This window comes from Xylocopa sonorina, chromosome 18 (assembly GCF_050948175.1).
Source record: "Xylocopa sonorina isolate GNS202 chromosome 18, iyXylSono1_principal, whole genome shotgun sequence".
Taxonomy (NCBI): domain Eukaryota; kingdom Metazoa; phylum Arthropoda; class Insecta; order Hymenoptera; family Apidae; genus Xylocopa; species Xylocopa sonorina.
In genome coordinates, this window is record NC_135210.1 from 5,174,322 (window position 1) to 5,195,226 (window position 20,905).

At 33.4% G+C, this 20,905-nt stretch overlaps 5 protein-coding genes across 6 annotated transcripts; 2 read left to right on the plus strand and 3 right to left on the minus strand.

Moving 5' to 3' along the window:
* Positions 1-5: 5 nt before the first annotated feature.
* Positions 6-2,273, plus strand: LOC143431460 (kelch domain-containing protein 4). Its single transcript, XM_076908220.1, has 8 exons — positions 6-164; positions 233-403; positions 479-714; positions 802-968; positions 1,034-1,183; positions 1,243-1,461; positions 1,547-1,906; positions 1,998-2,273. Exons 1-8 carry the CDS (start codon positions 51-53, stop codon positions 2,162-2,164), a joined length of 1,584 nt encoding a protein of 527 aa, XP_076764335.1. The 5' UTR covers positions 6-50; the 3' UTR covers positions 2,165-2,273.
* On the minus strand, positions 2,212-6,183 carry Valrs-m (Valyl-tRNA synthetase, mitochondrial). Its single transcript, XM_076908270.1, has 16 exons — positions 6,105-6,183; positions 5,822-6,014; positions 5,511-5,757; positions 5,214-5,442; positions 4,949-5,128; positions 4,751-4,875; positions 4,395-4,657; positions 4,088-4,316; positions 3,904-4,026; positions 3,728-3,835; positions 3,495-3,654; positions 3,149-3,417; positions 2,858-3,070; positions 2,672-2,783; positions 2,414-2,592; positions 2,212-2,340 (listed from the first exon to the last, which is right to left on the minus strand). Exons 1-16 carry the CDS (start codon positions 6,181-6,183, stop codon positions 2,269-2,271), a joined length of 2,781 nt encoding a protein of 926 aa, XP_076764385.1. The 3' UTR covers positions 2,212-2,268.
* A 977-nt stretch (positions 6,184-7,160) lies between these two features.
* On the plus strand, positions 7,161-9,074 carry Scu (hydroxysteroid 17-beta dehydrogenase 10). The gene is made up of 3 exons (XM_076908451.1): positions 7,161-7,263; positions 7,815-7,979; positions 8,420-9,074. The coding sequence occupies exons 1-3, from the start codon at positions 7,258-7,260 to the stop codon at positions 9,011-9,013; spliced, it is 765 nt and encodes a 254-aa protein (XP_076764566.1). The 5' UTR covers positions 7,161-7,257; the 3' UTR covers positions 9,014-9,074.
* A 140-nt stretch (positions 9,075-9,214) lies between these two features.
* On the minus strand, positions 9,215-16,647 carry LOC143431590 (protein nervous wreck). Its single transcript, XM_076908450.1, has 22 exons — positions 16,147-16,647; positions 14,379-14,476; positions 14,105-14,150; positions 13,934-14,019; positions 13,660-13,804; positions 13,449-13,585; positions 13,321-13,384; positions 13,110-13,238; positions 12,903-13,025; positions 12,726-12,829; positions 12,459-12,603; positions 12,267-12,344; positions 12,150-12,201; positions 11,932-12,035; positions 11,658-11,811; positions 11,403-11,575; positions 11,026-11,326; positions 10,747-10,961; positions 10,523-10,622; positions 10,310-10,453; positions 10,198-10,229; positions 9,215-10,106 (listed from the first exon to the last, which is right to left on the minus strand). The coding sequence occupies exons 1-22, from the start codon at positions 16,165-16,167 to the stop codon at positions 9,531-9,533; spliced, it is 3,027 nt and encodes a 1,008-aa protein (XP_076764565.1). The 5' UTR covers positions 16,168-16,647; the 3' UTR covers positions 9,215-9,530.
* A 682-nt stretch (positions 16,648-17,329) lies between these two features.
* LOC143431573 (BTB/POZ domain-containing protein 10-like) lies at positions 17,330-20,703 on the minus strand. Of its 2 annotated transcripts, XM_076908407.1 has the most exons (7): positions 20,434-20,702; positions 20,067-20,189; positions 19,177-19,293; positions 18,726-18,863; positions 18,392-18,663; positions 18,063-18,260; positions 17,330-17,932 (listed from the first exon to the last, which is right to left on the minus strand). In XM_076908407.1, exons 1-7 carry the CDS (start codon positions 20,550-20,552, stop codon positions 17,463-17,465), a joined length of 1,437 nt encoding a protein of 478 aa, XP_076764522.1. In that variant the 5' UTR covers positions 20,553-20,702; the 3' UTR covers positions 17,330-17,462. The 2 variants fall into 2 exon arrangements, with proteins under 2 accessions (XP_076764522.1, XP_076764523.1); XM_076908408.1 differs by lacking the exon at positions 19,177-19,293 and having other exon boundaries at positions 20,434-20,703.
* Positions 20,704-20,905: the final 202 nt, after the last annotated feature.

A 20,905-nucleotide genomic window follows, 5' to 3' on the forward strand; every position in this document is an offset into this window, starting at 1 on the left:
TTGTATAGCTTGAAAGGCATTATATTTTTGAAAAGCATCGGACAACGACGATGGGTAAAAAAGATAAAAACAAAAAGAAAATAAGCGGTAGCGTAAAAACTGCACTTAAAACTGAAAAGAAGCTGAACGCTAAACAAAAAAGGGAGTTGGCCGCACTTGGCGAGGTTAGGAGGATTTGTAAGGAATTTTTACGAAATTATTTTTTCAACCTTTCACCATCTGTAAACCGTAGGACAACATAGAAGATATAGTTGCTCGAATTGAGAGAGAAGAATCAAGAACGCGACGTGTTATCGAAAAAGTAGTAGCACCACCGTCTAGACGGGTAAATTTTACCTTAACAGCACACCCGTTCAAAGATGAACTTATTATGCTTGGTGGAGAATTTCATGACGGACGGACGGTAAATTAATACGGTAAATTATTTATGTTAATGGCACAAGAGTTTTGTATTTCATCAATTAATAGTTAATTTTAGACGTGCGTTTACGGTGACATGTTTACGTATAATTTAAACAAACACGAATGGATGATCGTGAAAGCACCCGGTGCTCCACCTCCGCGTTGTGGCCATCAAGCGGTAGTAACAACTACAAATAAAGGAGAGTTATGGGTATTTGGTGGCGAATTTTCAAGTCCATCAGAATCACAATTTTATCACTACAGAGATTTATGGGTCTATCGATTCGCAGAGAAAAAGTGGGAAAAAATTTTGTATGTTAATCGTTTATCCCTTTTTATATATATCTTTGACGATCAAAGCTTTCTCGTGTTGCATGCTTTTTCTGATCCCTTTCTCAGGTCTCCCGGTGGACCATGCGCAAGAAGCGGCCACAGAATGGCACTTATTAAAAAACAGTTAGTGATTTTTGGTGGATTTCATGATAACTTAAGAGATTATAAATATTACAACGACGTACACATATTTAATCTTGATACGTATGCGTGGCACAAAATTGAATTATCCGGTAATATATTAAATTTAACGGCTATAAAGATATTTTTTCCACCAATTAACAGGTATTATTTACAGGTACTCCACCACTACCAAGATCTGGATGTATAATATTGCCGACACCTGAAAATAAATTGCTTATATATGGTGGTTATAGTAAGGAAAGAATAAAGAAAGATGTTGATAAAGGTTGCATTCATAGTGATATGTTTTTAATGTCTCCGGAGAGTAAGTTACTTTTTATATGAAATTGTTTACTTTCATATTTATGAAACGATTTGTTCTAGAAAATGATCAAACTGGTCTAAAATGGAAGTGGGTATCCATAAAACAATCAGGCATTAAGATATCACCACGATGTAGCTCGACAGCCGTTTTAGTTCAATTGAATACGGCTTACTTATTTGGCGGCGTTTTCGATGAAGAAGACAACGAGGAGGAACTTCGTGGAACATTTTATAATGATTTAGTAGCTTTAGATTTAGATAAATTCCAATGGCACACAGGTAAATTAGTTAATTGTAATCAAACTTTCATTAGCGGCAGAAACAAACTGAGAAAGTAAATACGTTGTTGATTAACTAATATCAGTAACACTAAGTGGAAAGAAGGATGAAACTGTACGACGCCGAAGAAGGAAACCGAAGGATGAAGATGAGCAAGAAATTGATGACAGCGAAAACAAAGATGACAGCAGTGATGAGACACAAGAATCATCATCGATCCCTATGGAATCTACAATTACTGACAGCGATGGAATATTTACAGTCACAATAGGACCAACGCCAATATCTATTGGCGATAAATCAGAAAATATGCATAAAAATGTATTTGTTCCATGTCCAAGAATAAATCCTGGACTTGCTGTGAAGCATAGTATTTTATATTTATATGGCGGCATGTTCGAAAATGGAGACCGACAATATACACTTAGTGATTTTTACAGCTTAGGTGTGTACGCATTAAAATTTAGTAAATGTTATATTTATACTTGTAATAAAAGTTTACTAAATAAAATTTATTGCATTTCATATTTTTATAGACTGTCGTAAATTAGACGAATGGAAAACAATATTAAAAGATGACTTATCTTCACAAACTTGGTATGATGATTCCAGTGATTCTAGTTCAAATGGTGAGTACTCGGATGATAGTAACGAAGATGAAGATAATATGGAAAATGAACAAATGGACGTAGATGAAAATTAATGATATTATTGTATTATAATTAATGTGTACTTTTATGTTAATCTATTGTCATCCTCGCAAAAACTTTCTGCTAACTCATTCAGACTATATTTGTTTGGAGTCATTTAATTTTGACTTTTTCGTGCAATTCTTTTGTCCAAGATTTTCTTTTCAAGTTGTTTCAAAATAGTGGAATTCTGGAAACCATGAAATAAACAATACAAAATCATTATAAACGAAAATTTTGTGTAAAACGTTTCTTAAAATTACCTCTATGATAATAGCTAGTGTACAATTAGAGCTATATGGGTAGGAGACACTGCTTTTGTTTCCCGTATAATCATTTTCTGAGAATACAAAAATGTTGAAAATTTTGCTCCCACCTTTAATCAAATTCATGACGTCGTTATAAAAAGTAAAATCTTCAGAGTTGTCAGTTATGATATGAACTGTGAACAAAAATCTGTTAATAAGTTATCGATTAATTAATGTATGCATAGTACGTATACGTGCTTTATGCATAGATACCTTCCGGATTTAACTTTTTACTTATATCGGCTGTAATACTCCTAATCTCTAATACAATTTTTTTGATTTCACGTATTCTTTCGTCCAGAGAAATATCTGTCCACTCGTTAAACTGTAATGCGATCATACGTGTACATTCGATGTCTCGAAATTTATTAAAGTATTAACATGCAATTTCACGCATACTTGTTCTGGTAGTGGATACGGAGCTTCCATTAGCGATGGTACTGATAAAAATTCTGGTAGGATGTCTGACAATCTTTTGTACAAATCGTCAGAGAAATAAGGTAGCACAGGGGCAGATGCACGTATAAATACTTCTAAACATGTCCTCAAACTATATACGTGACTTACGTATGTATCTGTACTTCCATTCTTGAATCCGTATTTAGTTGCTTCCTAAATATAGTCGGACAGAATTTTAGTTGTAATATTATAAATAATAAAATATTACACTTTTTATGACTATAATCTCACCAAATAGAAATCACAAAATTCATAATATAAAAATTCTTTCATTGCTGCGATGGCTTTATGAAAATCCCGTTTTGCGAGTGTGTGATTCACTATACTAATCATTACAGATAGCCTGCTTAAAATCCACTTATCAATAATTGTCATATTCGTAGGTTTCTGATATACTTTCTCGCCTGTCATGCGTAACATGTACTTGCTTGCTTGCCAAATTTTATTTAAAAAATGTTTGTTTGCCTGACACTCCATAATATCGAAATTAATATGCTGATCTGTTTGAACGAAATGAGATTATATAAAATCATGGAAAAAAACAGAAGAATATTGTTATACATTAACGTATACCAACTTTTAATATCGTGACTGCATAATGTCATTCGTAATGCATCTGCACCACATTCTGGTATACCATTTGGAAACATTTTATTATTTGCACTTAACATTCGTTTCAGACTAGTTTCACTAAGTATGCCTGCATCATAATTCTCTTTCATTTCAGCAGCGAGGTCCTTTATTTAGGGTATAATTTTTAGCGGAAACAAAATACATTTTAAAATTATAAGAAAATATATAAATACTTACATTTAAAGTTATACCATTAATAATATTTTCGGGAGAAACAATATTTCCCAATGTTTTAGACATTTTCTTCCCATAAGCATCACATAGAAGGCCATGTAGTAAGACTTCCTGAATTTTTGTAAATCTTAAATGGTTACAAGAGGTACACACATATGTCAAAAAGTAAAAGATCTTACATTAAAAGGTAGTTGGTTAGTCAATTCTAATCCTAGCATTACCATTCTTGCAACCCAAAAAAATAGAATATCACTTCCTGTTTCCATTAACGTTAAAGGATAATACATTTTAAAATCTTCAGTCTAAAAATATAATGTGATGATAGTCTTATACATGTTATATATAATAATCATAGATTTATACCTTTTCTGGCCATCCTGTTACTGCAAAAGGAAGTATCGCAGAAGAAAACCAAGTGTCCAGTACATCTTGATCTTTATATAATTTTACATCTGACCCATATTTATTGTGTACCATCATTTTTGCATGTTCCTCAGTTCGAGCAATTATCCATTCAGTCTTACCCTCTACTGTAACATAATATGCAGGAATGGAATGACCCCACTGTATTTGTCTTGAAATACACCAATCCCTAACAGACAGATATGTTGTTATCAAGAAATAAACGCTATTAGTAACTATGATCGTTTATATGTTGTTTCTCCCTTACCTGATGCTATCAAGATAATCATACCATACTTGTTCGTGAATGGAAGGTATTATTTTTAAATGGCCTTCCTTTACAACTTGTATTGCTTTTTGAGCCATATCTTTACATTTAATAAACCACTGTTCTTTGAGTAAATATTCGATAACATCATGGGATCGTGAACATAATGGTATACACATCGCATGATCGCTAATACCTCTTAGAATATCTTCATTCGATAATTGATGTAAAACTTTTTCTCGAGCAATAAATCTTGGCAAACCCTGAAATTTGAACATAATGAAAAGAATGATTACATTGAAATTGGAATGTATACAAAGTATAATTTTAAATTCAACCACAGAAAATGTTAATACTTCAAATTGTTTGCCTGCATCTGTTATGTTTCCATTTTCATCGATAACCTCGATAATATCTAATTGATGGTGCAGTGCAATCTTGTAATCCAGAGGGTCATGTGCTGGTGTTACTTTTATTGCACCTAAAAAATTATTCTTCACTCTAATGCACTATACTCGTAATGATAGAAAATTGCAATAATTTAAAACTTTCACCTGTTCCAAACTCTCTATCAACTAAAGGATCAGAAACAACAGGTATATACGTCTTTCGTAAGTGATGCCAAACTTGTTGCCCAATATAATGGGCATACCTTTCATCATCCGGATGAACTGCAATCGCTACATCCCCGAAAAGAGTCTCTGGTCTAGTAGTTGCTACTACTATCTCATGTTCTAGGAAAACAAGGATGGAAACAAACTTTCTTATAGAAATTACTTACAGTAAATAATAGGAAGAATATGTAACAGTAAACGATACCTGAATCTTTCACTGGATAGGCTATATGTGCCATTTCACCAAATTTAATCAGTTTTTCATATCCAGGTACTTGAAGTTGTGTTCTTTTGGTAATATACAGTCTTTCTACTTCGACATCAGATATTGTGCTATGTAAAATAGGTGACCAATTAACTAAATCTTTTTTTCTGTATAATAGATTCTGATTGTTTAATATCGTGAAAGCTTCAATCACTGCATTATTGTGATCCTAAAATTTTAAATACAGAAATTAAAATTCTATATACATTTCAGACAGAGAAATAATTTCCTAAGTACCTTGCTCATTGTAAAATATTCTCTGGACCAATCCAAACTAGCACCTAAAGCCTTAAATTGAGATTTAATTGCATGTTGCTTTTGATCTTTCCATTCCCAAATAAATGAAAGAAATTGTTCGTTTCCTATATCTGATTTACTAATACCTCTTGTTTTAAAAAGATGTTTCTCTACTATCATTTGCGTCGCAATTCCAGCATGATCAAAACCTGGTATCCATATCACGGGATGTCCTTTCATTCTATACCTAAATAAAGACTGTGTACTTAAATATAATTAATTCAAGATCCATATTTGACTAATATACATACCATCTTGCTAATATATCTTGGATTGTAACAGTTAGTGCGTGTCCTAAGTGTAACGTTCCAGTTATATTAGGAGGAGGCAAAAGCATTTTCAATGGTGCCTTCCCATTATTTTTAACAGTAAAGTAGTTGTTTTTCTCCCAGATTTGATACCAATTATCTTCAGCTTCTTTATGGTTAAAGGTTTTTGGAAAATCTAGAAAATCAAAAAATATATTAATACACACAATAACTTTTTAATAAATATTCCTTTAATCATGTTGTATATAGAATGAATAAATGGTACCTGGTAACAACTGAGTAGAAAATTTATTGCAACAGTAATGTTTGAAGTGATGAGGTTTGAAGTGTAGTAAGGCTTTCATTATGCAAATCAATGGTATTATGTTCTTTTGTTTTCAGTTTATACGTTTAATAATAATATTAGTAATATTAAATTACTCATTTAATTCCGTAACAACTTCTAGGTTACCTTCATTCATGAACGTTAATAAGTTTTGTTAGATACAATTTAATACATGTGCATTATCCGAATTGTAAATTTTCATTTAAAAGTCAATTGTTTCCGTGTATAGGCATCTCCATTATCTTTGCTTAGGTACATAAGTATTGTATATTGACTTTATATCAACTTTAAAACCTACTAAAGTCGTTTAAAAAAAAAGTGCACACATTTGTTAATTTTCTTTTTTTCGTTCAATAAATATCGATATTTATTTCATTATAATGAACGTCACTTTTCTCCAAGAAGCAGAAGAAGAATTTGTTACGTATTGTTTGAAATCTCAAAATTCTTATCTAGATTAAAAATGCTGGGGAAGGAAAGGAGAGAGAGAGGGAGAGAGAGAGAGAGAGAGGGAGGGAGGGAGAGAGAGAGAGAGAGAGAGAGAGAGAGAGAGAGAGAGAGAGAGAGAGAAAGGAAGAGGAAGGGGAAAAAATTAGATTGAAAAGAATATATATTTCGAACATGACAATTATTGACAGTAAATAATAATTAACATTTTCTTGGTATATGATAGATAAAGCTGCTTTAAATGCAGAACGATATATAACGTTGTGTATATGATTTTTGTAGCCTTAATAACTCTGAATAAAAAAATTGCACACAGTAATTATACGAATGTGTACTTTAAATGGAAAAATATCTATAAAAAATGTTTATCATTTTATTTTCCTTCATATAATTGGTTTATCTTCATTTGATACATTGGCAAGTATTTTTATGAGAAAGGGATCACCTACGGGGTCAAAGTTTCATGGCGATAAGCTAATGCTACAAATGCTTGCGTTGAATTGCACACTGCTGTCTCCTTTTCAGATAGGACGTGTGGGGTATATACGACCGTGACCGAACTGCTTCGCCCAGTGCACATTCTTTATTATATTTCTAGTAGTTTTGCAACATTTCTTATATTGAAAGTTTTGAATTTTTCATCATAATGAACGTAAGTTTTCTTGTTTATACACGTACTATTGCTGCAAATAATCTTTTGTACAAACTTGAACAATGTAACAGCTCTGTGTAATAGTTTTTTATTTTCTGTCGTGTTCCATACATATATCTAGTACGCGTGATATTGTATTATTTATTATACCTGCATTTTTACATTAACATATCATACTTAAAAAAGATATGTTTCTGTTTTTAAAAGTAATGTCATTGCTGGTTATTATTCATTATATACCATATCAATATTCATAATATGTTATTTAATTTTAAATACATGTGATATATCTTTGTTTTTCCATGAAATGTATTTTTCTTGTTAAAATATATTTTCACCCTTGAGAATGGTGTTACAGTAAATATTTTATTTATTCTTTAAGCTATACTGAAAATGATTAATTTAAGAATTAGTAGTAATTTTGCACACGCATATATTAAATTTGTTAATATCAGTACAATTAACATATATTATTGCTTCATAATAATATACAATAAAAGAAAATATTTAAGTAGAGGGTGCAATTTACGTATATTGCGTATATATTTTAGGGATTAGTCGCTTTGGTAACTGGTGGTGCTTCAGGATTAGGACTTGGAGTTGTGCGAAGATTTGTAAGGGAAGGTGCCAAAGTAGTTATTGCAGATTTACCAACATCAAAAGGAAATGACATTGTTAACGAATGTAAAGGGTCTGCTATCTTTACACCAATGGATGTAAATATTAAATAATTAACACACATTAGTAATATATTGATAAAAAATATTCTTAAGGAGAAGAATTGTTACAATTATCTAAAGTTTAACAATTGAAGAAACATTAATGGAATGTTAAATTACATTAATATAGTGTATATTTCTTTACATAATTTATGTTAGAATTTATATTAGAATTACCAATCTCTTGATCAGTATAAGATTTAAGAATCTTTTTAATTTATAGTATATATTGTTAATGTTGATGGCCTTAATTTGTTATGTGTATCCTACCCCTAATTAATAATAGTAACCATTGTGAATTGACATTGAAGGTGTGTCATCGATTTGTCCTTTTGTTAAATATTAATTATATATGATCTGACATTCTATATTTAAATTTATAGAAGAAATCTCTTTATCAACGAATATACAAATAGGTACTTTGCACTTTTTTACAGGTGACATCACCGGACGATGTAAACGCTGCTGTAAATGCAATAGAAGATCAGTTTGGAGAACTAAATGTTATAGTAAATGCTGCAGGAATAGCATGTGCACACAAGATATTTAATTTTAATTCACATAAACCACATGTACTAGATGATTTCAAAAAAGTTGTGGATGTAAATGTTGTCGGTACATTTAACGTTGTTAGATTATGCGTGCCACTCATGTATAAAGTGAAACCAAATGATAATTGCGAACGAGGAGTGATAATTAATACAGCAAGCGTTGCTGCTTTTGAAGGACAAATAGGACAGGTAGCATATTCTGCTAGCAAAGGTGCGATTGTTGGAATGACTTTGCCCATGGCACGTGAAATGGCTAAGGTCGGAATTCGCGTTGTTACAATTGCTCCTGGAGTATTTGAGACACCTATGCTAGGAAATTTACCACAGAAAGTGCGCGCATTTTTAATGAAGTCAGTACCATTCCCAAACAGATTGGGAACTCCGGACGAATATGCTAAGCTAGCACAACAAATTATTGAAAATCCTTATCTAAATGGAGAAGTGATAAGATTAGATGGTGCTCTCAGAATGCAACCATGAATTTATACAATTTTGTACTATTTGCATCGAATATGAAACAGGTGGATAAAGGATGTTTGAGTAAGAAAATGGATCTATACAAAACAAAACGTATATATAAAAGTAAATAAAATGTATGAGAGATGAATAAATAAAACGGTTAAATTTTTTTACATGCAACACCATTATAATTCCTTTAGAATGTACACAAACAACTGAAAGTTTTTGTCTATCATAGGTATCGACAGTTTTCTTTATTACCTTATGACTGTACATTAATGTCTTGTAAATACGTTGCAAAAGTCGCAACACCCTTCTTTAAATAGTTCACTAGAGTATCATCTAGCAAAAAAGTTGTGTACATAATATTAACATAAAAATCGTTTAGTTGTCCCGTTATTCATTAGTCTTTCTTTCCAATAACCTCTGGAGATTTCCAAAATTCCAGTAAATGTTGGAATTTATTTTGATGATTTTTCGGAAGAGCCAGTTTATTCGTTAAGGCAGGATAATCGGGATCTCCGAGGTCTAGTCAATCCTAAGCATTTGATTCTTTCAGATTTTGTAGCTTTTCCAGTTGGTCAGGTTGTAACTCATCAGGAATACTTGCCCTTCCTCCTACAACCATTTTCTCCGGTACGATCTGAATATCTTCTGTTTCTTGTACCTCGATCACGGTACCGCGGGATGGTATAGATTGAGAATTATCTGCTGTACTCGGCCCGGATGTTGAGTCGGCCTCGCTACCAGAACTGCTGCTAACTGGAAATGGTGCCGAGTCTGTTGGCAAGTCATCAACCGTTGACTTCTCCTCAATATCTTCGGCTACTACTTCTGTAGTTCCTTGCTCTTCTCTCTCATCCATTATCACGGTCGCTTCTTTACAATCGCTTTCGTTCATCTCGGTAGTAGTACTAGAAGGTAAATCGGCCTCAGAACTTTCCGTCGATTTCACCGTATCGTCAGCGGTCTCTTCTAATCCCGGAAATGGATGTTCGATTTCTTCCATTGGTGTCGCTGCTGTAATCACGATTTGCGCAACACCGAGCCCAAAATCTTCTTTAGACTGGTCAGTATCCAAAGATTGCGGGTGTTTTGTTTTTTCATCATCTGTCTAAAAATAAGAAATGCATAGCTAGGCTTGCAAAAGTGTCAATTATTTAACGGATTTCTTTTAAACTGTTATTTAAGACAATACCACTTACCTTTGTTCCCGATTCATCCGATACTTCTACAACTAAGTGGCGATTTTGTGTATATTCACATATTGATTAAATATAAAAATGCAACAAAGGAAAGTAATGGTTTAAAGCTTACCTACTATACCAGGCCCCTCAGAGTTATCGACTTCAAACTGTGAACCATATTGGCATTTCTGGTCCTTCGAAAGATTGATGATGAAACCATCTTGCTGTTGATGTTGCTCGGTATTTACATTATCGGTTTTTACATCTTGCGATTCTATGTTTTACATATAGAGTTGAGAACGTATCTTTCGCTATAATTTACTTTTCAAAAATCGATTATTACCTTTCATCATATTCTGTGATATTTCGTCTTCTAAGAAGAATTCTGGAACTTCGGGGGGTGTAAATACTGGTGGCGCAGAGCTTGGTGGCGTTATGTTTTCCTAAGAATATTAAAAATAATATAATGGCATATGTCGAGGAAATGATAATAATATCGCTGAAGTTAAAAAGTGCAATATATTTTGTTTAAAAGCATTCTGTATTATTTATTAATTGAAGTTTAACCTGTGGAGTTAAGGGTGAACCGTCTGCAGCACACGGTTCTACAATTAAAGATGGGAATAATCCTCGTTGTCCACGTAATTCTCCTTCCCACCATCCATCGTCAACATCGTGTGGTTCTTTTCTTAAGACCTTTAAAATATCGCCTTCGAGGAAATTAAGTTCTTCGTCACACGTGGCATCATAGTCATAAAGAGCAATACAATACTGTTCTGCTTCTAAAAATTTAAAGTCAGAAAGAAATTAAATTATGACATCGTAAGTTGTATAGAGTGAGTTTACCTCCTATATGATTTTGTACAATAGCTTCTGATTCCGCAGCTTGTAGATTAGCGTCTGGATCGACTGCGTCATGGTCGTCAATGGTATAATCTACCGAAGAGAAGGATATTTGTTGTATTAGTCCTGGTCCTTGGGAAGTAAGACCAGGTGCCGTGTCCCTTTCAACGTCTAGATAATTCTGGGGAACAAAGCCCTCTTCACCGCGATAATTTCGCGCACGCAGCCAACCATCACCGTCCCCTTCGCCGACAACTTCGAGTTGTTCACTTTCAACAATTGACAATTCGTCGGGGTTTTGCGCCTGTAATAAAATACATTTTAGGCATGCATAGAACATTTTACCAGAATAAACAACCGCCATAAGATCGTAACCATACCGTGTATGAATAAAGTGCAGTGCACTTATAAATTTGTTGCGTGGATTGCACGTCAGATGTTTCACGAACTTCAGTCTGTTCATCTTTTTCTTCGTTATCCCAATCTAAAGCTGTTGGATCATCCCAACCAACTGTAAGTTGTTCTATTCGCTGCTTCTCTTGCTCAAGTAAAGCTATCAATTAAACATAGAAGTAATATTTTTCTATCCTTATTAGATGTCTCCATTATGATTTACAATAGTAATATCTATGTACCATCAACTTCTTCACTATCATGTCTTTGCCTTTCTTCGGTTGTTTCTTCGTCTTGTTGTGGAGCGTTTCGCGCGCTGCCCGGCCGTTCGACGGTTGTCAAATCACTTCCGCCATCCCCGTCGCTGTCATAAAACGAATCCGAGGATGGATGCTCCTGCATAAAATAAATGTATAGTTGACTATTTTAAAGTAGACAAGGAGATAACACAGTCATCATTGTCGAGGTCCTCGGGCGTGATCGGTTTCGCTCAAGATGCTAACAAACATGGCTTACCGCCGTGCCTGATGCATCAGTTCTAACAGACAGTGAGCTAGCTGAACGTGGCATGTCTTGAACACTCAAAGTTTCTGCTTCCTGTAGCCATTCGTCAACATTTACTGTAAAAACGACACACGCTAGGTAATAAAATTAATATTGTATAGTCGATAATACAATTTGCGGCAACAATTGTGTTAAAACATATAAAAAAAAAAAAAAAGTGTGTAACAAACCTCCACCATTTCGAAGACATTCTATTCTCGCTTCTGCCTTTAATTTCGCTGTCTAATGAACAAATAAATAAGTAAGGAGGAAAATTGACGTCTGTTACGTTGCACCATATACCTTACCTCTGCACGTCGTATCATATGTTTCAATTCGTCGATTTTGGTATCTAGGTCTGGACCTTGCGGATCGTTTGGATCAGTCTACAATATAGTTATTAAATACAGTTGTTAGTAAAAATCACTTTTTGTACAGAACAATAGAAAAGAAATAGTTCGAAATATTCAATATAACGATTAATCTTGTACGGCGTTAACCTTTTGTCCAGACTCTTTCAATTGGAGAAGAACTTGTAATTTTCTATTATTTTCTCTAATGCTGCTTATTTCGCGTGCTATTCTCGTTGACCAACGACGGGCTTCCTTTCCAAGTGTAGCTGCAGCGGAATGATCAGCTGTTATCCTGAAACAAGATTGTTCTTCAAAGCACCATACATATTAACAACTTTCCAAATGTTCTACAAATCAGTGGTTTCTACGTTATTTATAATATGTTATTTAGAAATTATGATGTATGCTATTTACCTTTCTACCGGATCATTGTCACAAGGTTCAAACTCATATTGTATATGTTGCTTTAAGACAGGGTAATAAAGACAGCAGCACTGTATGTTATATTCTCTAGTAAGCTGTAACAGATAGAAAAAATGAATGTGATAAACAAACTTCATTCGTAATAATTTTATCATATTTTGTATTTACTTGTTGCGCTTGATCACGTATTTTTCCAAAACTACTTTGCATAGCTAGACAAGTCAAGAGTTCTGTACGGCCCATTAACGTTAGGTATTCGGCAACTTTATCATAGACCCCTTGTTCCAAATACTATTAAGAGAGAAATAAGGTATTGTTATTTTTTACGAATAACTCGACAGATAAGAATTATACAGTATTAAAAAAGTGTCTTACTTGCATGGTGTTTTGTAAATCGACTACAAAATATCTATTTTGATGAGCATTGGCAGCGGCGAGACTAAGTAAATAATCATTTCGGGCACCAGTTGATTTTTCTTCCAAAGCATCTCGTTTCGAGCTTACCTGAAAATAATAATATTTAATACGAAATATTTCGAATTATTGAAAATAATCGCGTAACAATTCTCATAGTATTCTTTTCTACCTTTGCACTATTTTTCTGCAATGATGTTATAGATTGAAAGAAGGACCCCTTCTTTTTCTTTAATCTACAAATGATCAAAACCATGTTATGTTATGTATCCTTTGCTAATTGAAAAAGAAAGTACATACTTTTCTTCGATATCTTTCGCTTTGTCGCGTACGTCATGAGCGCTGTGTTCTTCATCGAAGTATAATTTCTTCGTTTTGTCTACATCCTGTACACACATTTGCAGCTCCTTTTGTACTATCATTAATTGGTCGATTGCCTAAACGGAAAACAATTTTATACACTTTCTCCAATCGGAGTACACGTTACATGTGTTTCTTTAAAGAATGGTACCTTTTTAGAAACCTGAAGTTTGTGCATTTTTAAACTTTTTGCATCGTCAGCAATTTGTTGCTGGAAAACTTCTACTGCTGCTAGTCGTGCTCTAGCCAACTTCTCGTTTTCTTCTAAGACAGTTCGCCAAACATTCCACATATTCCTAAAAATTAATCATAACTTGAACTTGACTGGATTATTAGAAAATTCTTATGTATTACAATATTTGTTACTTATGGGAATATAGTAAGGATTAAAATGATTTTTATAACATTTAAAGAATAAAATATACCACTTCTCCTCTCCACCTTCAACTTTTAGATCAGGAATATTCGGTATCTTTTTATTTAAATACGCGGAAGATATTTTAAGGAGTGCCTGAAACGAATAATTGATTAACATTAATATTAGAAAAGCTTTCGGAACATAATCCTAAAACATCTTTACCGGGTACTTCCCTTACCTCGGAATAAGATTTTTCAATCGCAGACTTCTTTATCGTAAAGTTACTGAAAAATAAAGCATATATTTCAAGTCACCTTAAAAAATAATAAATAATAAATATTATCTGTGGAATATACAAATTGTAGAACTAGGATAGATACGTAATAGATAGAAAAGATTGTTGAGTAGGATTTATTGAAGATGTGTGTAATGTTAAAAATAAAATGACCTGTGCTTAGAACATGTTTAAAGAGCTTTTATCTAATTCAATTTTATATAAGTTTAAGACGTACCGAATATCCTCCAGAAGGTCACACTCATGCTGATTTTTCGCTTGTAACTTCGCCGCTTGCTCCGTGTGTACATTTTTAAGAAACTTCGTGTAATTTCCCTGTAAGCAAAAATGCATTTTCAATTTACTTTTACTTTTATTCAATATAAACAGTTAGTTATACACGCAGTATATTTTTCGCATCAATGGATACTGTACATATAAGAATCGGGAACGAACATCTTAAGAAACGCTCACGCAGTTTAATCGATCGTATATGGTCTATGAAATATAGGTAGAAGCATTAATATTTTTCTTTTTGAAAAAAGTACATCACTATTAGTTAAATAAACGTGAAATTGGTTGAAAAATGCAAACAGACATTTTCTGTGTCGAAGTGGAAATAGAAATAAAGCGTGCTCTTCAAACAATATTGGGCGTGAAACACGCATTCCCATCTCGTGGACCACTTCAGATTCTTATCACTTGACTAGTATTCGGTAAGTGGAAGTGGGTCAGAATGCTGCCGATCTTTAACTGCAAAACTTCATTGTCATGACACGGGGCAAAGGACCAGTAGTTTGCGTACCATGATAAATAGGTCACAAAATCCAGTTACCTTTAAAGGACTAGAGATAACGAAGTCTTCCGGCTACTTTGCCTTCGATGTGTCTTCTTCGCATGTAATTAACCGGCGGAAAAATTATAAAGCTACGGAATTCTTGCCTTGGACAAAACAATTTATTATCCGGTGAACAATACATTATTCATGTTTCAGGACGTGGGAAGATTGAAAGTCGATAATAAATCATTACTGGTGCATGCAATAAAAGTGTATTATGTTGTACCTGTCGATTCTTCTAGTAATTCCTACTATACGCTCTGTCTCAAAGCTGTATTTCAGATTCGTAGTTTGTGAAAAGTTTAAACTCGGTAGTTTTCTATGTGAAATCATCAGTTCAGTTATTATTTTATTTTATTTGCTAAATTTATGAAAAACATAAGACAAACATTTTAGAAAAGAACATGTGCAATTTTCTGAAAAAGATAATTACTTCCATAACTTGTATTTTGGCATATAGAGTTTATATAAAAGCTATCATGAAGAAATATGGCCTCTTAAAAAGTGTCCCACATTCAAAATTCAGGATCGATTTTGGTGGAAGCACGGTACCGTCACACAATAGAAGAAACATGTAACAGAAATTTCAAAGATACAAGATGATCTAGACTTTTGTGAAACAGATCATATTCTCAAAGTTCCAGCAGACTGAAATGGTAAATTATAAGACGACACCAAAAGTCATTACTGGTTACATGCTCGTTTCGATTTGACATGATATTAATTCGGGTCTTTGGCCTGTTCTATACATTTTGAGGTCATTTTGGTATAGATTCATAGCGAGGACCGAAGTGCGCATCGATTTCCTCATCGTGGCAACGTTCGAGCGTCGTTTACATCAATTTTTCCGTAACTGATAGCTAAAGATCGATACATTGTCAAATTCGCGTATCAAGATCGCGTATCAATCTGTCGTACGCTTCCTCTGTGATACACATGGAACTTTAAGGGTTGCACAAGTCCATTTTCATTTTCTTGGGTTTGGTCATCTCAATTTTTGAATGGTCAGCGCAACGTAAAAATTCAATGCAAAGAGGGCGGAAAAAAAAGGAGAGTAATCGGTGAAAGAAAGTTGGTAAGCGAAACTGTAACGAAAGATGTGGATTTAAAAGAGAAAAGAATTGGGATGTATTATCAAAGAGTAATGGATGTCGATTTATCGGCTTACTTTTCTCGGTGGTGGTTGCATGCTGGACGAGCGGCCTGGTCTGCAGCCTCACCGCTGGCAGCCTGTTTTACACCGTCCGTCGGGGAGGGGTGCTCTGTTGTTTTCGTACGCCTCACCCGACACAATATTACACGCGCTACCACCCTCACTGTTTACGTGTTCGTACGCCACTGATCTCCTGTCCTCGACTGAGCTAGCCTATTTATTGATTGCATACGCGCCTGCGTTTTCTCGACCTCTGCCTCCGGGATCTCTCATTCTCCTTTTCCCGACCTTCCTCGTCGTTTCCGATCTCTTGTGATATCTAGAATCACTTCCTTCTACGTGAGTTTCTATGTTTTATCGATCGATATCAATCGAAATTTCCCCTTTCCGGCACATTCATTTTATTCTTTCATTCCTCCTCCCTCCCTCTCGTTCAAATCAATTCTTTTAACTGATCGATCTGTAAAAGTATCGGTAATCATTGTTCAACCGTTGAATAATAAACTAAAATTAAAAAAATTAATTTCTCTCTCTCTCTCTCTCTCTCTCTCTCTCTCTCTCTGTATAAGCTGTAATTATTTCTTCATTATTGTTATAACGTTTACGGTCTCGCATTTATCACATTCCTTGTATATATAACTAATTGTATTTTCTATATATCTTTTTCGATCATTTCAAAAGTTTAACAACAAAATTAAAAACGAAATAGATATAGGAATAATGTTAATATATACTGGAATAGTATACGAGGAAACAAGGCAGCCCACTCTCAGAAACAGTATTCAACTTTATTAAGTCTATAAAACGGGAAAGTGCTTTTCACAAATACATACCAAATGAATCATTGTTTCGTGTTTGACATGTAATTATAAGAAACGTTTAACATTAGATACAAAATTGAAAAAGTCACAACGGATATTTTTAAACTAGCTCAACATCCACAAGATGTGATAACTTAATTATACATCATTTTGACTGGGTCATAATCAGATGTACCTAACCCACCCAAAGTACTGCTTGCTAGCAGTAGTATTTTCAATCTCGAGAAATCTCTTTATCTTCATTTCGAAAGTCTATTCGTAACGAAGCAATTTTATTCCATTACTATTGACTGACTTATAAAAATATGCAAAATACGACGTAGTTTCCTTTTTTAAAAAGCACACTTATTTTTTTTTTTTTTTTTTTTTTTTTTTTTTTTTTTTTAATCAAATGAAACTGTGCACAAGCGAATCTGATCAAGTTTAGAAATTGACGCAAGAAGAAAATAGTCCATAAATACTTGGTAATCGAATTTCGTGCCTGATCGCTCTGGCATCTATAATCGTTGCTCATGGTAATTCGTCAGGCGGTATTGATACCAGATCTTGATCAGTTGGTAAACCTATGGCACCATCGACGTCGGCATCTGAACCAACTGGTAGCACGACTTCTGGTTGCGGTGTTGGTTCTGTTGCTTGCAAAAGAGCAATTGCTATTGGATTTCCACCGGCATCTAGTACCGGGTCGGCCGTGGCTTCCGCAAGATTTGTCACGGATTTCGATTTTACGCATTGAAAGTCGACGTGTCGACTTCTCGCTTCTTCTTTCTCCCAGGACATATGAATAAATGGTCTTTGTACGTAATTATAGATTACTTCGGCTCGTCCTCCCGCTCTCTTCTTAATTTTTTCCTTGTATGTAGGATAACCCTCGATACCCAAACGAATCTTTTTTAAACCGCGTTCCTTCATTACCTGTTTAGCTACATCTCTGTTTTCGATATATTTGAAGAACCGATACATCGCAGTACTGTTAACAGCTGTTAAAGAAGAATATAATTATCGATTTTCTATTTTATACATTCAATGTACCGTAGCAAGGTCATGTATTTTGAATCTTGATACTGCAAAAAAAAATGGAAGTAAAGGAAGCTATCTCTGGCTACTAACTTTGTGAATATTCTTCTCCCATTTGTGGGGGATATTCTTCATCCCAATCAACGATGTCATCTTCTAATAAAACAACAATGTGACATTCACGATCGCCTCTACGCGCACTGTTTACCATTAATGGCAATATTAAATCTTCTAGGAACACTTCAAACTGGCATCGCGCGCCTTCGTTGGACAACTCGTGTAATAATCCTCCTGTAATTAATTGTTTCACTACTAAAACGTCTGACATTCATTACAAATAAACGGCATGTCTTCTAACAATAAACTGTTACAATTTACTATTCTTCACAAGTTCATTCATAAATTGCTTGATTTCTACTTACTTAAATTTTGACATTTTACTGTATTTGCGTCAAACGGAACAAGAAGATAATCACATGCCTCTCGTAATTCCTGAACTGCGACTGTTGGCGGACATCGAATCACTCCACCTTTGTAATAATCAAGAATAGCTCTAAAGACCATGGCAGATATACCATCTGCAACTTCATATTCACCGCGTTCATTTGGTTGGGCATATTCAACACCAGAACTAAACATTCTGCCTAACATTGTATTTGGATGTGCAGTGAATAGTGCAGGATCAACAATAAATCTGAAAGAGAGTGATTGTTTTAGATTGTACCCATAGCTAAAATCATATCAGATAATAATTACCTAGTGTTATCGACGATAAGAGTAATACGTTCATCACTAGCTGGTGGATTACTTATACCAGTAACAGATCCGGATGATGGCATACCGTCTCTATTCTGATTTTGTTGACTTTTTCCAACACCGACTCCAGAGCAAAGTCTGAAGAAAAATATGTTCTAAGTGACTACTCAAGATCACTTAATATTAATACCTATACAAAATAAAGGAATTATATAACCAGTAAACACATAAAGCAATGCAAAGTGATGTGATAAATTTGCAAAAACCACGTACCTCTTGCATAATGACGCCTGAACTCTTGTATTAATAATGTAAGAAATAAAAACAAAATCCATAAAAGTGTAAAACAATTAAGTACTTTGTACCATCAGATATTAATATAAAATTATTAAACATTTTTAAAATAAATTAATACTGTCTTTGTACAAAGTTGCATTCATTTGAATATTACCTGCTTTGTTGATTAACGTTAGTGGTTTGCCTGCCAGAATTGAAGGAATGACAGTGTCTTTCATTGCTTCCATCCCTTTGTACCAAACAAGATTTTGGTTTCGAAGAGCCACCACAACTACATGCAAAACAACAACATTACCTTTCTAATGTCTGCATTCAACGAGCATTGTGTACCATCTACTAAATCTAATATAGCAACTAATTCAAATGAATGAATGAGAGTGTATGTACACGAATATTATATATATATATATATATAGTCATATTATACTATATATATAATATATAATATATATATAATATAGTCATATAACTATTAATTATAATAGATGTTTTTAGTTTTATATTTTAATTTCTTTGTTATTTCAGCATTATTATTGTTAATAAGAAATTAAGCTGATAACTGAAGTTAAGAAAAATGTTTTACAGGAAGTTTGTATAACTTAACTATACAAAAGATATGTATTAATTGTATAATGTAAATGAAATTTAAGGTTTCAATCTATAAATTTAATTAGAAGGAAAATTACATTTAACGATGAGAAATATTAGATGAATTATGTGATTTTAGAGGTTTGTAACTTTTAATTGTTTTTGTAATATTAACTGGCATGCACGACATTCTGCATAACATCTCTAAATACATGCTACAATTTAAACATGTAACCGTTAAATAGGATTTTTAAAGGTACAATAAATTACAAATAAACTTTAAACAATTACGTTGTGCTCATCTAAGAATACCTGTTTTAATGAACTAGGAGAAATTAAGCTTAGAATGTATAATATCTAAGATACCTAAAGTATCTATATAATGTTATTTATTTTGTTTTATAGTAAACATTATACTCTCGTATCTATATATTTTATTTAAAAAAAACATAATACCTCATTCTGTTTTTATAAATACGATGTCTTCCACTGCTACCTGTTTCTTTATCTGTTTCTGTGTCACTACTGCTATCTTGAACATAATTTAAACGCTCAGCAGGATTTGACATCTTGGACCAACTGTAACGATACAATAAAAGTTAAAAGTAACAATTAAAGGTAACACGTAGAAATTTCAAAGATTATCAGGCATACCGAAACAATATTAATGCTTTTTTAAATTTGTTTTTAGGTTATATTACAATGTTTTTAAATAATGTATCAAATTTATAATCAATAACAAGTCCCTACAAACATTTTGTTGTGCGATTTTGTATTCTTCACAACATACTCCGTATGCAATAAATACGTTTTTAATACTTACAAATTAGATATTGACAAATACCATCCAAGTTTTTTTAAAAGCCAACTGGCTGACGTGCAAATTTCCAAACCGCACGATTGAAAGTTAACCTGACTTCGTCTCTTGACGGATAGTTGCATTCCAAAGCGATGAAACAGATAATACGAAACCCTACTACGGTCATAGATGATAATTCATTTCGATAGGCGTTGCCCGAACTTTCTATCACGTTAACTTATAAAAACGTGTGATATCACAATTAAAATCATAAAACGTACTTTACCATTTGAAAGGTATAGCATTGCGTCTCATGAAAGCATTAAAAAGATGATTCACTTGTTTGTTTGTTTGTTAGATTAGGTCTAATATAAAAAACATTTTGAAACATTACCGAGTTCGCGCCACGCAATAACCTAGGTGTCTCTTTTAGTAGTTTAAAGAAACATATACGTATCTAGTTTTTATAAATTTAATGATATTTACGAATTTTACA

Coding starts and splice junctions, on each gene's coding strand:
- LOC143431460 (XM_076908220.1), top strand. CDS start 51: ATGGGTAAAAAAGATAAAAACAAAAAGAAAATAAGCGGTAGCGTAAAA. Junction 969..1,033: donor GCACAAAATTGAATTATCCG/GTAATATATTAA, acceptor TATTATTTACAG/GTACTCCACCACTACCAAGA. Junction 1,462..1,546: donor TAAATTCCAATGGCACACAG/GTAAATTAGTTA, acceptor AACTAATATCAG/TAACACTAAGTGGAAAGAAG.
- LOC143431590 (XM_076908450.1), bottom strand. CDS start 16,167: ATGCAACCACCACCGAGAAAA. Junction 13,385..13,448: donor GCGAAAGATATCGAAGAAAA/GTATGTACTTTC, acceptor GATCATTTGTAG/ATTAAAGAAAAAGAAGGGGT. Junction 11,576..11,657: donor TGATAGTGAAGAAGTTGATG/GTACATAGATAT, acceptor TTTAATTGATAG/CTTTACTTGAGCAAGAGAAG.
- Valrs-m (XM_076908270.1), bottom strand. CDS start 6,183: ATGAAAGCCTTACTACACTTCAAACCTCATCACTTCAAACATTACTGT. Junction 6,015..6,104: donor TTCTACTCAGTTGTTACCAG/GTACCATTTATT, acceptor TTGATTTTCTAG/ATTTTCCAAAAACCTTTAAC. Junction 5,758..5,821: donor CAAGATATATTAGCAAGATG/GTATGTATATTA, acceptor GTCTTTATTTAG/GTATAGAATGAAAGGACATC.
- LOC143431573 (XM_076908407.1), bottom strand. CDS start 20,552: ATGCAACTATCCGTCAAGAGACGAAGTCAGGTTAACTTTCAATCGTGC. Junction 18,864..19,176: donor AACGTTAATCAACAAAGCAG/GTAATATTCAAA, acceptor ATTTTTCTTCAG/ACTTTGCTCTGGAGTCGGTG. Junction 18,664..18,725: donor CTTATCGTCGATAACACTAG/GTAATTATTATC, acceptor ACTCTCTTTCAG/ATTTATTGTTGATCCTGCAC.
- Scu (XM_076908451.1), top strand. Junction 7,980..8,419: donor CTATCTTTACACCAATGGAT/GTAAATATTAAA, acceptor ACTTTTTTACAG/GTGACATCACCGGACGATGT.